General features: G+C 35.2%; 1 protein-coding gene across 1 annotated transcript in view; it reads right to left on the bottom strand.

Annotated features, from left to right (window-relative positions):
* LOC138713064 (pyrimidodiazepine synthase-like) overlaps positions 1–5,962 on the bottom strand; it is a 47,166-nt gene extending 41,204 nt beyond the window's left edge. The window contains exon 1 of the mRNA XM_069844802.1: positions 5,805–5,962. Within this exon, the coding sequence (XP_069700903.1) occupies positions 5,805–5,829 (25 nt within the window). The 5' untranslated portion in view covers positions 5,830–5,962. The remainder of the gene's footprint in view (positions 1–5,804) is intronic.
* Positions 5,963–14,122: the final 8,160 nt, after the last annotated feature.

Here is a 14,122-nt window from a genome sequence, read left to right as displayed (position 1 = left end):
GGGAAAGGAACTGGTCACCCTACCTTATTATCTCCTGGCTTAGTTACCTCATGATGTGTTTTATTGGCGTCACTTACAAGGTTCAAACCTGTCTTCGGACAACAGACTAATCAACAAACCACCACCAATGGAAATTGCTTAACCCAAGATGTTGAAAACCATGGCTCTTATGCACTACCTTTTCCCTTTCACTGCTTTGTTCACTATCCGTTGAAACTTGCAACGATGATGAATATGAGCTACTAGTTTCGTTCTCACTACTACAATCCAAATTATCATTCTGTCCCCTTTTATTGCGGTTTTATTTTGTTTTTTTTTTTTAATGGAAAATGTATACATTATCAAATAGTTAATCGCAAATACTGTATCACACATCCGCGACGACGATCATTACAAGAAACGATCACTGAAACAATGTTGATAACGGTTGCTTTTAAATTTCGTAACAATTTTAATTGTTTACGAAACATGTTGAACATTAATAAGTTAATCTATTGTACAGAGATAGTGTTAATCGAACTGTCAGTTCCGTGTCATTCCTGGTCCACTATTCGATCGCAATATTTCATTCATTTGAACTGAAATGAAAAAGGTGGCTCGTAGACTCTATGTGGAGTCACCGCTGCATCATGTGTGGGATCACAAATGCAAGAGGAGAGAAAGGGAGTTGCGTCACTGCAACAGCTGACATCTCTATGGATTTTAAATAACTATTTTTGGCTTTGTCCTAGTTCATCTTCCAAACAAATTAATTAATTGTGTTTTAACATGAGGAGTCTCTCTTACAATTGAGGAGCGATTTTGCAAAAGTCGATTGATGCAGAAATTTTCGAAAGTGAGTTACATATGGATATCGTATGTTTTCTACCTCCGGAATCGATCTATGAAATCAGATTTACCAAAACTTGATTCATACCGTATGTAGAGACTACCAAACCTTCAAGGTTTTTTTTTCAAACCTCTATAGATCCTGTCACTTTGTGTAATTTCTGTAAAAACTTGATTTCTGCATCTATCGACTTTTGCAAAAACGCTCCTCAATTATTTGTATTCTATTAATTTTATTGGGGCGGGGAGCGCTCTGGCTGTGTAAATGTGGGGGGGGGGGCAGAAAATGCCTTTCTCCCCCCTTTCAAATCAGCGTCCATGGTGATGAAGTTCAGGGATCGAACAGAGACACGGAGAAGTGAAAGCTTACAATGCGGAATGAAGAGTTACGAAAATCTAAAAATGAGTCAAGTGGCATACACAACACGCAACACAAGTGACCCCCGCGTGGGTGTGCGCGCAGCATTAGCAAACAGCGAGTCACTGTCTGAGGTAACCGTCCTGACGACATCGCATTACGTCACGCGACAGAATCGGCCCGTTCGTTCGTCGACCTGGAATTCTGAGCCACAGCGCCGGTGCGAACCACGTGCAGTCGAGTACTGCACACCGAGCGAGCACGAAAAAGTTCGCCACAGTTGTTTTACGTCAATGACAAGGAACCCTGAGCTTTACTTGCCTCCCGGAAAAGCCATGCTAATAAAGTATGTCGTCCTCCGCGAAATTCGGGCCACTACAAGAATGCAGAAATAAGACTCCTTCTGACACGAGAATATCATAACCATTTCAGGATTGTTCAAAGAGATTATTCTGTATGTGTGTATGTATTCATTCATAGTATTCTGCCCAAGGGCAGATCTTTCACTGTAAACCCAGCATTCTCCAGTCTTTCCTATTTTCTGCCTTTCTCTTTGTCTCCTCTATGTATGTATGTATGTATGTATGTATGTATGTATGTATGTATATATATATATATATATATATATATATGAATAGTCCACTGCAAGAATGATGGATGTCATTTGGAATACATTTTGCAGGAGAAGCAATTGAAAGTCTGAAATGCTTGGCGGTCAAAGCTTAACTGTGATTTTCCGATCATTACTGGACAATGACTATCAGTGTTAATGCCATATAACTCTCTATGTACATTCTATATGTCTTAAGCTATGCATTGACAGTCTTGGTTCATTTTCGACAACAAAGTGACATCCATCATTCTTGCAGTGAACTCTTCAAATATATATATATATATATATATATATATATATATATATATATATATATATACATACATAATATGTATATATATTTATTTATTTACTTCATTTCACTTAGTGTTCTGCCCAGGGGCAGGTCTTTCACTGCAAACCCAGCATTCTCCAATCTTTCCTATTTTCTGCCTTCCTCTTTATTTCCTCATATGATCCATATATTATTATTATTATTATTATTATTATTATTATTATTATGAGAGGCTCACAACCAAGTCCACTTGTGGTCAGTTTGTGGATTAATACAATCTCGGAAGAAGAAAACTTAGATTTATTCGTTGCCATAACAAACAAAGTTACTCCACAGAGGGCAGCATTTCCTATGGAAGGTGAAGGTTGCTAAGCGTGGGCCAGGAACTTTAAGACTCAATATCTGAGAACTATTCCACATGGACTTGGTCCACTCTGGCTGTGAACCCCTCATATCTTAATGTCGTCTATCATTTCATATCTTCTTCTGCCCCGAACTCTTCTCCCGTTCACCATTCCTTCCAGTGCATCCTTCAGTAGTCAAGTTTCTTCTCAGCCAGTGACCCAACCTATTTATTTTCCTCTTTCTGATCAGTTTCAGCATCATTCTTTCTTCACCCACTCTTCCCAACACAGCTTCGTTTCTTATTCTGTCTGTCCATTTCACACGTTCCATTCTTCTCCATTTCCACATTTCAAATGATTCTAGTCGTTTCTTTTCATTTCGTATGTCCATATCGTTTTAGGAAAAAGAAAACAAGTCTGATGATGTACTTGCTTGCAGTGGTTAAAAATGTATCTTATGACTTTTTTTTTTCAGAACACTGCTAGACGTAACACATCAGACTGTTTAAGTGCCAATATCGTTGAAAATTAGTTAAAAAAAAAAGTCTATGACCCTGACTCAATTCACTAAGAAATATGATGTTCCATTGTAATTTCTTCGCTTATAGATAAACATTTGATTTGGGATATCAGCATTGGCCATATTTGTAATAAAAATCAATACTAATCTTTATGTAATTAAAAAGCTAAATTCCTGGCCACATATGGTTTAAAAACACTATATTATGGTCCGAATTATCCAGGTCTTTCCTATGGGATAATTTTTTGGGGTCATATCGCAAGTATATATACCAATCTAGGTTTTTTTTTTATCCACAGAAGAGAGCTGTTAGATATATTCTTAATTTAAAGCATGCGGGTTCATGCAGACATGCATTTACATCGTTAAAGATAGGCATAGGTGTTGCACCCTGCATATATAAGGAAGCGATCAAATATATTAAAGTAAATAATATTAATATCTGTAATCGAGGAATTCATGCACACAATGCGGGGTGCAAGAATAAAACGAGATTTTCACAGTAAACAACCTGAAATTTTACAATCCCAAACCATCTGTGGCACGAGGTAAATTCTGCTACTCCGAGGAGGAATTAAACAGACACAAAATAACAACAATAAAATCAGTAATTTGCTGATGTCAGGTGCATACTAGTCAGTGAAAGAATTCATAGTTGGCTTACATAACTGAAGGCAATATATATATATATATATATATATATATATATATATATATATATGTCTAAGTCTTATATGTTAATGTAATCAATTACACAGGCTTCCAATGAAAAAAAAAACTTTTGGCTTTCCTTCATGTATTCTTATGTGCTGAAGCCAGAAATGACATCAAAAATGGCACATCAAGCACTATTTTTACACAAAACTATATTTTATGTTTTATATTATTACTATACTAATGATTCTGCTGCATCCAGTAATCCTCTTCTTGTGTTCAAAGCGCTGGCACATATAATATCTAATCTTCCTCGACTTGGTGAGGTTGCCAAGGACAACGAATGTTAAACAAAAACATTAAAAATGTCTTACAAAAAATTTGTTTACAATAAACTGAAATTTACAGTAGATGTTTTACAATACTGAAAATTTGCTGTAAAATAAAAAAATACAGGTAAAAATAAAATAGAATGAGAAAATTCAACTTTAATTTGAATTGAAGTAGAAGTGTCGCCGTAGAATCTGTGGAGAACCCTTCAAAGCTATCATAGAAATTTCCTTAATTGTTATTGTTGGGACTCCAAATTTATGACAATGACACGAATTGTTTTATTATGGTCCCTCTAGCGCCCACCATTAATCCGATGACTTCTATATCCCCGAGTTTATATGTTTTGTAATAAGGGATACTGTTCTCCAATCACGAGAAAGTCTTTGCGGAATGAAACGTAGAGGGGTAATGCTGTGAATGAATGTTGATGTCATAAGGTCACACACGTGGGTACTCGTATCTCTATTGGCTAGCTCTCACAGCACAAACAATAACACTGATACACACATATTGATACTACCCTAGTTACAAAATGAGATCACTGTTAATCTCCTGGTCTTTTAATTCCTCCATACAGGAAATAACATATGCAGGAGAGAGCATGGTTTTAAAACTGACGTTATAACGGTAATATTATCTATCTACTTCGCTCCAAAAGATGACGCAATAGTAAGCACATTCCTTTCACGGTTGATCTGGTTTGAGAACAGTAGTTGGTTTATAAATTGCCTTTTTCTCTAGATTAACCTCCTCTAGTTGATTCTGGAGCCGTCAAATTTCTAATGGATGAATGGATAAGCAATTAAAGACTTGAAATCAGTTTGGCGTATATACAAATTAAATTAACAACAACAACCACGACCACCACCACCACCATGAATGAATGAATGAAATGAATGAATCTTTCGCTACTTCATACTCATCTTTTACATTCTGCTACATTTTATTCATTACGATATAATAATAATAATAATAATAATAATAATAATAATAATAATAATAATAATAATAATAATAATAATAATGTTATTTATTAACACAACTGCATACGAGAAACAAGTTTCGTGGAAGTGAACACAGCTAGAAAAGTTATCGGCATCAATTGGGGCTGCTCCAATATTATTACGCAATTTCAATGGATGTGAATCCATCAGCTTCCCTCTGTCATTACATTCCAGTATCGATTCGCCCCACTTTGCCAGTCAACCCTGCAAATTTCAGGGCCATGATCCTATCATTACACTAAAATCCCACATCGACCAACAAAGAAGCTTTCCAGGACATTAATCGAATTCTAGAATGCCGTGAGATGTCGAGTAAGTGAACTGGCTTATTTCCATAAAAATCGTGCATTAGTAGCGAATTTTATCAACTCGTTTATAAGTCTAGTCTAAGCTAAAGGAAGGAATTCCAACGAAATGAAATTACTGTTTTCGTAGCCACCACGTGGGGTAGAATTAAAAGACAGCATCCCCTCGAAATGATAAAACCATTGGTACACATTTTAATGGAATAACTTTACAATGTACAAAATTATTCCATTACTTATGGAAGCATCCTATAGACATTCTACAGATAGTGAATATGCACCAACGAAGAGAGGCAATTTCAGACAAAAGCCTTTCACGTATCTGTCCACAAGCATTGTAATGTCCGCGCGTACAAATGAATCATTAAGAAGCCCATAATTATATTTATATTTAAACAAAATATATTAAGAATAATACTAACGATGACCGAAACATGGAAAGGGCGTGAGCGGACTTGTCAGTTGCATCACGTCACAAATATAAATAGACATGACACACGGCATTTTCATACCATTCCCACAACTTGCAAGCATTTCCTCGCTATATTCATTTAAATACTGATGTACTCACCTTTACTTAAATGTCTATCACTCATATCTGTGCTGAGAACAATTTAATTTCTATAACTAGAACCGGAACCTAACCACAGCTGCCACAGCAAACAAATGCACAGACAACGCCGCTTTAGCTCTTTCAGGCGAACTCAGCTGCTCAGCTGTTGATGTCAGAGATTACTGTCAAGGTTATACACTCTCGCACGAGAACAGCAGCGCGGAGAACGGCAGATTACCGAATTAGATATGGAAATGCAAAAGCGATATTACACGTTAAGGACGATATTTACCATGTTATCGAACAGATTGTTCATATCGAGTGTATATATAGACAAAGATGTATGTTTATCATGTGACTAGAATTTAATCAATATTTTGCTGCAGTCTAGCCATCGGGACTGAAGTTAATTAGTAATTACTCCTGTCACGAGATGGTGCTGCAAGTATAAATTTCACGGAATCCATCCACGGACTGAATATTAGTTTTATTTTATTGCAGCGTGTGGAATTCAGTTCGCTGAATCATAGTGATTGGAATCACACTTGGTGTTTTTATTTATTTACTTAGCTTTTACCCGATTTGTTCTTTGATACTTGTAATGTTTTATTTATTGTCTTAAATAGAGAGAAAATCTCTCGCTGCAGAGTTCAATATGAAAGCATATTTTACTGTCGGACTAGTGTATTTTCAACTTTACCCTTTCGATACACAATCAGCAACACGGAATCTGTGTGGCGATATAAAAATCATGAATAAAATTAAATAGGAATAGATCTATCTGTAAAGAAGCTGCAGCAGTGACCTATTTTGTTACATTTGCAAATTTTGTTCAAAGTCACAACAGATCTATCCATCACTGGGATGCTCCTATTTTGTGAGGAGGTGAAATGTGTCATTGGACGTGTTGTATTTAGAATACAGTCAAACTTCGGTTATAGTGAACCTCTGTGGACCAGCATATTTCGTTCACTATATCCGAGGTTCACTAAAACCGAAGTATGTGTGTTTATACTACTGACGTTGCTATACAAACAGTATTAACGCCCGTTAGGATCAGACCATGTTCAATATCAGTACTAATGTTCTCTTTATCTTCCAACTTAAACACTTTACGCTTCGATATCCTAATGTTCACAGTTTGAAACTTGAATGTAATCTGGCCATGTAGGTAGTAGGCACAGACCGATTTCGCACCTCTTCCCACTAGAGGTATGCTACTGTGTACTCGGCCTTGGAATTTCCCAGGGTTCACTTTTACAAAGATGCGGAAAGAAGGGTTGTTGACCATTGTACTGTAATCCTTCTTGTAGTTACCCCTTGGTAATCACTCTACTCCGTTTTAAAAAAGAAGACATTTTCTCTTCCTATTCTTCTAATATCCTCTTTTAAGGGGAGAGGATGGCATTTTTAAAACTTTTTTCCTATTTGGTGTAAAATATTAATTTTTTGTGTGTAGAGAGCTTATAGCTGTGGCAACTCAACCAAATAAAAATATTTGATATGTATTTGCAAAAGCATGTTCTACAAACTGTCTGTAACAGAATTTTGATATTAGTCCCTACGTTTGTAAAATAAACAATTACATTTTAATAACAATTTTCTGATTTTCTTTCTTGCAAACAAACGGGCGTATTTTTAAAATGAAATCAATTAACAAACTTCTGTTACAGAGAAAAGTTTCCTAATAGTCTAAAGAATGTGTGTTCTAAATTTCATCCATGTACCTTTAATAGTTCAGAAATTATATCCATTTTTGTCTGGCAATGTAGCAAAAAAAATGAAGTTACTGGAAACCGATAAAAGGGGGCGTGTGATTTAAAAATCCATAGCGCAGGAAGTTTAAAAAATGACGTCTCAACATCCGATAAGGGCACAAATACCCACAAAATGTTATGCTATGCATTCCACACATATCAAAGAGTATTTTAAGGATTTTTTTTTTTCAAAATTGAATTTACCGGAAACAACAATAAAAGGGGCGAGTGATTTAAAAATCCATAACGCAGGAAGTTTAAAAATGGCGACTCAACATCCGATAAGGGCACAAATATCCACAAAATGTTATGCTATGCATTCCACACATATCACAGAGTATTTTAAAGATTTTTTTTTTTTAAATTTACTCATTTTTTTCACCAAAAAATACCATCCTCTCCCCTTAAAGGAATCAGAACTAATCCTCCCTTTATCCCTCACTGCATTCACTATTCTCTTTAACATATTTCAAGCTGTCCAGGAAGCTGAACAAATCCTTTGTCTTTCAATGCACTGAAGGAGTAGAAGGTTTGAGATTTTGTTCTGAACATATTCTTGGAAGTTTATAGGACAAAACAACTATTTTAACTGCTTACTAACGTATTTATTATGAAGCTTATAATTTGTGTCAATTGCTTGAGACAAACATAAATAAGAAAAAGTATGAAGACTTACCTAGTTAATACTGCGTCATCCATGATCTGAGTGCATTTACATGCGCTGCTCTTAGTAACAATGTTTCCTGCATCACTAAACACGAAAAAACTTTTTTTTCTGTCAAGTACTTCTCCACGATCGTTCAATTTAAATCCAAACGTTTCACCGAGTTTACCTCTCAAATTCTCATATGACATAATGGAGTTTACACTTTTCACAGACCACAGAAAACTGATCTTTTTTCCTTTATCAAACTAAATACGCAACCGTCATATATACAAACTCAGTACAGAAAGTGCAAATGCAAAAGTACTGCGGTCGAAACAGGAGACTGGCCCCTATTGTAATCGAATTACCAGATTTTAGAAAAAGAAGATATTTACGCTCTCACTTGCACACAGTGTAGGCATGGCTATTTTATAAGAGATGAGGGGAACGAATCCCAGAAAAGTATGTATTTCATTTGCTAGGAAGATGAGCTGACCACAAGGTGGAAGTTTTCTTGGAAAACCATAAAACTTAATAAGGATTTCGCATTGTGTTTGAACTTTCAATAGAGGTAGACTAGGTCAGTGTCCTCATATCTCCAACTCTTTCTGAAGTGTTTGTGCAAACATTTTTCCTACGATACCTGGTTTACAGTTAGAAAATAACACTACTATTGTGCTTTTAAGTAAGCAATTTCCGAGAGAGAAATATTGTCGGAATTTTTAGTGTGAGTTTGTATTAACAAAATAATAATATCAATTACAACCGATTAATTTTAATCGACTCGATTATTCAATTAAATATTTTTGATCGATTAATCGATTGGATTAATCAATTAAATCCCACAACACTACTTGTTATTATTATTATTATTATTATTATTATTATTATTATTATTATTATTATTATTATTATTATTATGCATCAAATGATACGTTTCTGGATATATCTCAGAAACGGATGGACCGAATTTATTTATTATTTTTTTAGTAGACGGACAGGGTACATAATCCCCTCTAAAATGAGTTGTCTAAAGATGGGGGAGGGGTACAATTTGATATTAAAAAGTGGGAGAGGGACTGAAGGGATTAAGAATAAAATTCAATCAGTTTTGGTTTTGAACTTCCCCCTCGAAAAGTAAATCCACGTGTTTTCCTTTAAAATCGTATACCATGCACTTATAAAATTATTCAAATTTGAAATGAAACGCGGTTATTACAAATAGAGGACTAGGACCGAACCTTGTGGGACACCAGTTTTCATTGTAAACGAGGCGCCATTTCATCATAATTTAAAATCAGCCTTTGCTGATGATGTGGCGTTGTTAACAGAAGAGGAGACGATACAAAGCGATATGCTACTGGAGAAAAATGACAGCTGTGAGAAGTATGGGATGAAGATAAATGATACAAGACGAAGACCATAGGAAGAAAAATAAAGAAAGTAAACGTGCGAATTCTAAATGAGGCAGAAGAGCAAGTGGACAGCTTTAAATATTTGGGGTGTACTATAAGCAGTAACATGAAATCAAAAGGAGGATAGCAATGACAAAGGAAGCTTTTAATAGAAAAATGAGCATCCTTCAAGGATTTCTGGAAAAAGAACTAAGGAAGAGACTAGTGAAATGCCTTGTGTGGAGTGTGGCATTGTATAGGTCAGAAACATGAACATTACGACGAAGTGAAGAGAAACAACGGAAAGAGTTTTAATTGTGGATGTGGAAGAATGGAGCGTGTGAAGTGAAGAAATTAAACTGTGTTGGAAAGAGTGGGTGAAGAAAGAATGATGCTGAAACTGATCAGGAAGAGAAAAAGGAATTGGTTAGGTAATTGGTTCACTGGTTCAGAAGAAACTGCCTACTGAAGGATGCACTGGAAGGAATGGTGAACGGGAGAAGTGTTCGGGGCAGAAGAAGATATATTTTAAAATATATGGATCATATGCGGAGACTAAGAGGAAGGCACAAAATAGGAACGATTGTAGAATGCTGAGTTTGCAGCGAAAGGTGAGAGACCTGTCCTTGTGCAGAAAACTATGAATGGAAATTTGTTTGCGGTTACCTTTAATAAGATTGAAACCAGTTCGGGCTTTCAATGCTTATGCGATAGAATTGTAATTTCCGAGTATTTCACGGTGAATATAATAGAAGGCCTTTGATTTCTATTTTTTTTTTACAAAATAAGCTACCGGTGTATGATATGCAGTGCAAACCTATTCGTTGCTTTTTTATTAATGGGAATTATATCCGGTGATTTTTTTATCATCGGTAAGATTATGAGTGACTATGAGTCAACGTTTTTTGCATATTTTTGGCTGACCACCGCGGTGCCTTATCCGCTGGTTTCTCACGGTGGCAGTCTGCAGTGACGTAACGCAAGATAATTATCAAGCTAATCAACGGATCGGGTGTCACGTGACTGCCTGAGTCACGCGCGCGGGGCAAGTGCCACTCACCACCGCGTGTGCCACCTCCCGTCACATTCCGCCGCGAAAAGAAAAGATTTAGCAGTAATTCTCCGCAGGCCGAACACAGTTTATCCCCTGAGCTACTCTTCCTCGCCATGAAGCACACAGTTCGACCCTCCATGCACCTCGTCAGTGCAGGCAAGGAAAAATGCTTTTATTATTTGAACAGATTTAACGTTCTTCGCTTTAATATCGTAATGTAGTTTGTTCATTTCTAGAAGGAGTTTTTTTTAATTGGTTATTTCACGACGCTTTATCAACTACTATAGTTATCTAGCGTCTGTATGATATTTATTTATTTATTTATTTACTTATGCCTATAACAGGGCAAAGCCCCAATTACAATAGACAGTACAGATATTCGTTAACAAAAAAAAAAAAAAAACAATGATAACATGAAAAAAGAGATGAAACAGATACAAGCACAGTCTATTATATACAGTCGCGAAGCTCAATACGTAGTAAATATGCAAACATTAGATAATTGCTCACCACTAGGATCGCTAATATCGCCTCATTACAGGCAATGCAAAATAGTACCGTCACAGTCTATTGTTTCTAGCACTCTCAAAACTCAAGCTTCGTGACAAATTAAAATGGAAAATGATAAAAGGAAAGAAAAAAAAAAGAACAGACAAATAGATACTACCTAAATAAAAGACACAGATATAGATGTAAATGAAAAATACAAAATAAAATAAATGAAAAATAGTTAAATATAGATATCATAGCCAAAAATGTAAAATGTAGCTATAATTGGCAAATTACAGAGTAACAAATAGCAATATTATATAAAATCAACTACCTTCAGTATATTAACCCTCAACTGGTATCGCTTTTTAAATGTATGTATCGCTTTTTAAGTGTATATTACGATATCAAGCAATATGGGTCTATATAGACCCATAGATACCAGTTGAGAGTTAAGAAGAAAATGTTTGTATTCCATGTAAGAAATGCAGAAATCTAGATCCCATGTTTTACATATTTCATTGAAATTTGAACACATTTTTAACACTGGTGAATTTTTTATGTAATGAAGTGTTTGGTTTTTTTATAATATAACAATTGACGATTTCTTAAATGTGATGTTCTAGCGTTAATCTGGATTTGTGATAATATTTCGCTATTATCCAGTAGACCGTTGAATATTTTATATGTAGGTGATATGCCAGCGAATTGAGTCCAGGGTCCAGCATTTGCTCTTATTAGTTGAGGGAAAACTTCGGAGAACCTCATCCAGTAACTTGTTCCAACCAGGATTTGAACCCGGACGCTCAGGCACGCTAATCGCTACTCCACAGCGGTGGACCAAGAGAAGTTATGACTGAATTTTTCAACTTCTACATTTTCAACACTTTTTTATGACATGCTGTGCCACGTTTCAATTGTGTAGGTCACGTGTAATTCTCAAGATATTACAAATTACATTATTAAATAAATAATAGCCCTTGATAGGTCGCTTGCATAACAGTTTTCCTCTCTGTACAAATTCAAAAATTTTTAGATTTACCGCAAACATGTAGAAACCAGAATCTTATTGCATTTTTATGTGTGTTGAATATTGCAGCAAATAAACATTTCTGAATATTAATTTTTATGATTTAAAAATAAAATGTTATTTACACAGGCTAATCAGAAGGTAAAAAGTCCCTTAAATATCACCACGTATGAAAACCCAGAATGGAATTTGTTTCTTATGCATATTACAACATACCCACCAAGTTTCAACCCATTCTAGAAATATTATTACGTAGAAAAATGCTGAAAATTAAAGAGCAAGTAAATGGCGTGGTTCAGAGCTTTGAATTAATAGGCCTACAGTGCGCTGTCCTTCGAAAAATGTCTGTTGGTGACTTAAAAATGGCGGAACAGGTAAGATGATGACTTACTTACATACAAATGGCTTTTAAGGAACCCGAAGGTTCATTGCCGCCCTCACATAAGCCCGCCATCGGTCCCTATCCTGTGCAAGATTAATCCAGTCTCTATCAGGTAAGATGATGACATTATCTAAAACAGAAAGAATTGGACTTTTTCCTCATGGACAAAAAAAAAAAACGTATTTTTTTTTTTTCGATTTTGTCAAATTTTAATCATAACTCCTCTTAAGGGAGAAGATGATTAAAATTCTGGTCATTTTTAGCAAACTCCCCCCCTTTTTTTTTTTTTGTAAAAAATAATAATTGACGTCTAATTTATATGTTGGCCAAATTTTACCAACATAATCTCCTCAAAATTAATGTTGTAGTTACAATTCAGAATTGCAAACAGGTTTACTTGATTCAAAATACCGCCTAGGCCTACATTTCAAGTTATTTTTCCACACTTTTACTTTTACTGTATTTAATCACATGCAAATAATATAGACTACAACATATTTAATGAGAGGAAGTATAAATTTTCACTGCATGTTCTGAAAAGTTTGGTTGATGTAACTAGGAAAATGTTTTGTGTAAAGTAAACATTTTCAAATTTAAAAAAATGCACGCTATCCGGATACTAAAAAAAATTAAACTGATTCTATTACATTCAAATTTCAAATTATGGCCCTGTACCGTATGCATGTCAAAGCTGATGGACAGTTTTTCTTTTTCAAGGTCTGTACCTTATATTTAGTGGGCGTACATACATTTTGAAAAAGCGAAAACATTTAAAAAATATATTAATGGCTCAGAAACTATTAAATTGATACTAACGAATGTTGGGAGCATTAATATTAGTAACAAGAGGTTACTGTACACAAAAATTAAGTCTCTACATTTGAAACGTTTAGAAAATAAAAAATTCACTCACTTTATTCCTTAATGTTCTAATCGAATAGGGGTGGAGCCAGTGTGAGTGAATTTAATCGTAGGAAAAGTATTATCTCATGCCTCCATGTTAATCTGTAAAATTAGTACGCTCATTTAGCCAGGAAGCCAGCTGCGAAACCATCAGCCCTGATTAACTTCTAATTTGATTAGTTCTCTGAGCTTTAATTAACAGTTTGATATGGAGAAAGTAATTTTGTGCGAGATCGTGCGTATTTGCTTGGTTTCCGCACAAAACCAATCCGCGGAAAGTCTAAAATTCCACATTCAGTATTCCCAACCTAACACGCATAACAATTTCCCTCTTCTTACCGCTTAAGTGACATATTGATTTTACTGCTTTAGGCTTTTAACATATTATTTTTAGAGACGTTCAATATAGTAATAATTATAAATTGGAAACTTACCACTGCAATTTCACATAAATTGCACTGTTAATTATTGTTTTTAAATATTTGCAAAAATTAAGTAAACTCTACAACTCCACTGAAGTTACTGCATTCGTGATGCAAGTAGCATTAAGGAAGCCGTGAAAAAATCAAAAAGATTCCAGACTCATCATAGACTGGGGGGGGGAAGAAAGACGTATATCACGGCCTGCTGGAGTATAGTAAACACAGGAAACATTTTAAAGCAACAATGTTGAAGATAGAT

The sequence above is a fragment of the Periplaneta americana genome, chromosome 14 (genome assembly GCF_040183065.1).
Source record: "Periplaneta americana isolate PAMFEO1 chromosome 14, P.americana_PAMFEO1_priV1, whole genome shotgun sequence".
In the NCBI taxonomy this organism is placed as follows: Eukaryota; Metazoa; Arthropoda; class Insecta; order Blattodea; family Blattidae; genus Periplaneta; species Periplaneta americana.
This window is presented reverse-complemented; position numbering and strand designations above follow the sequence as displayed.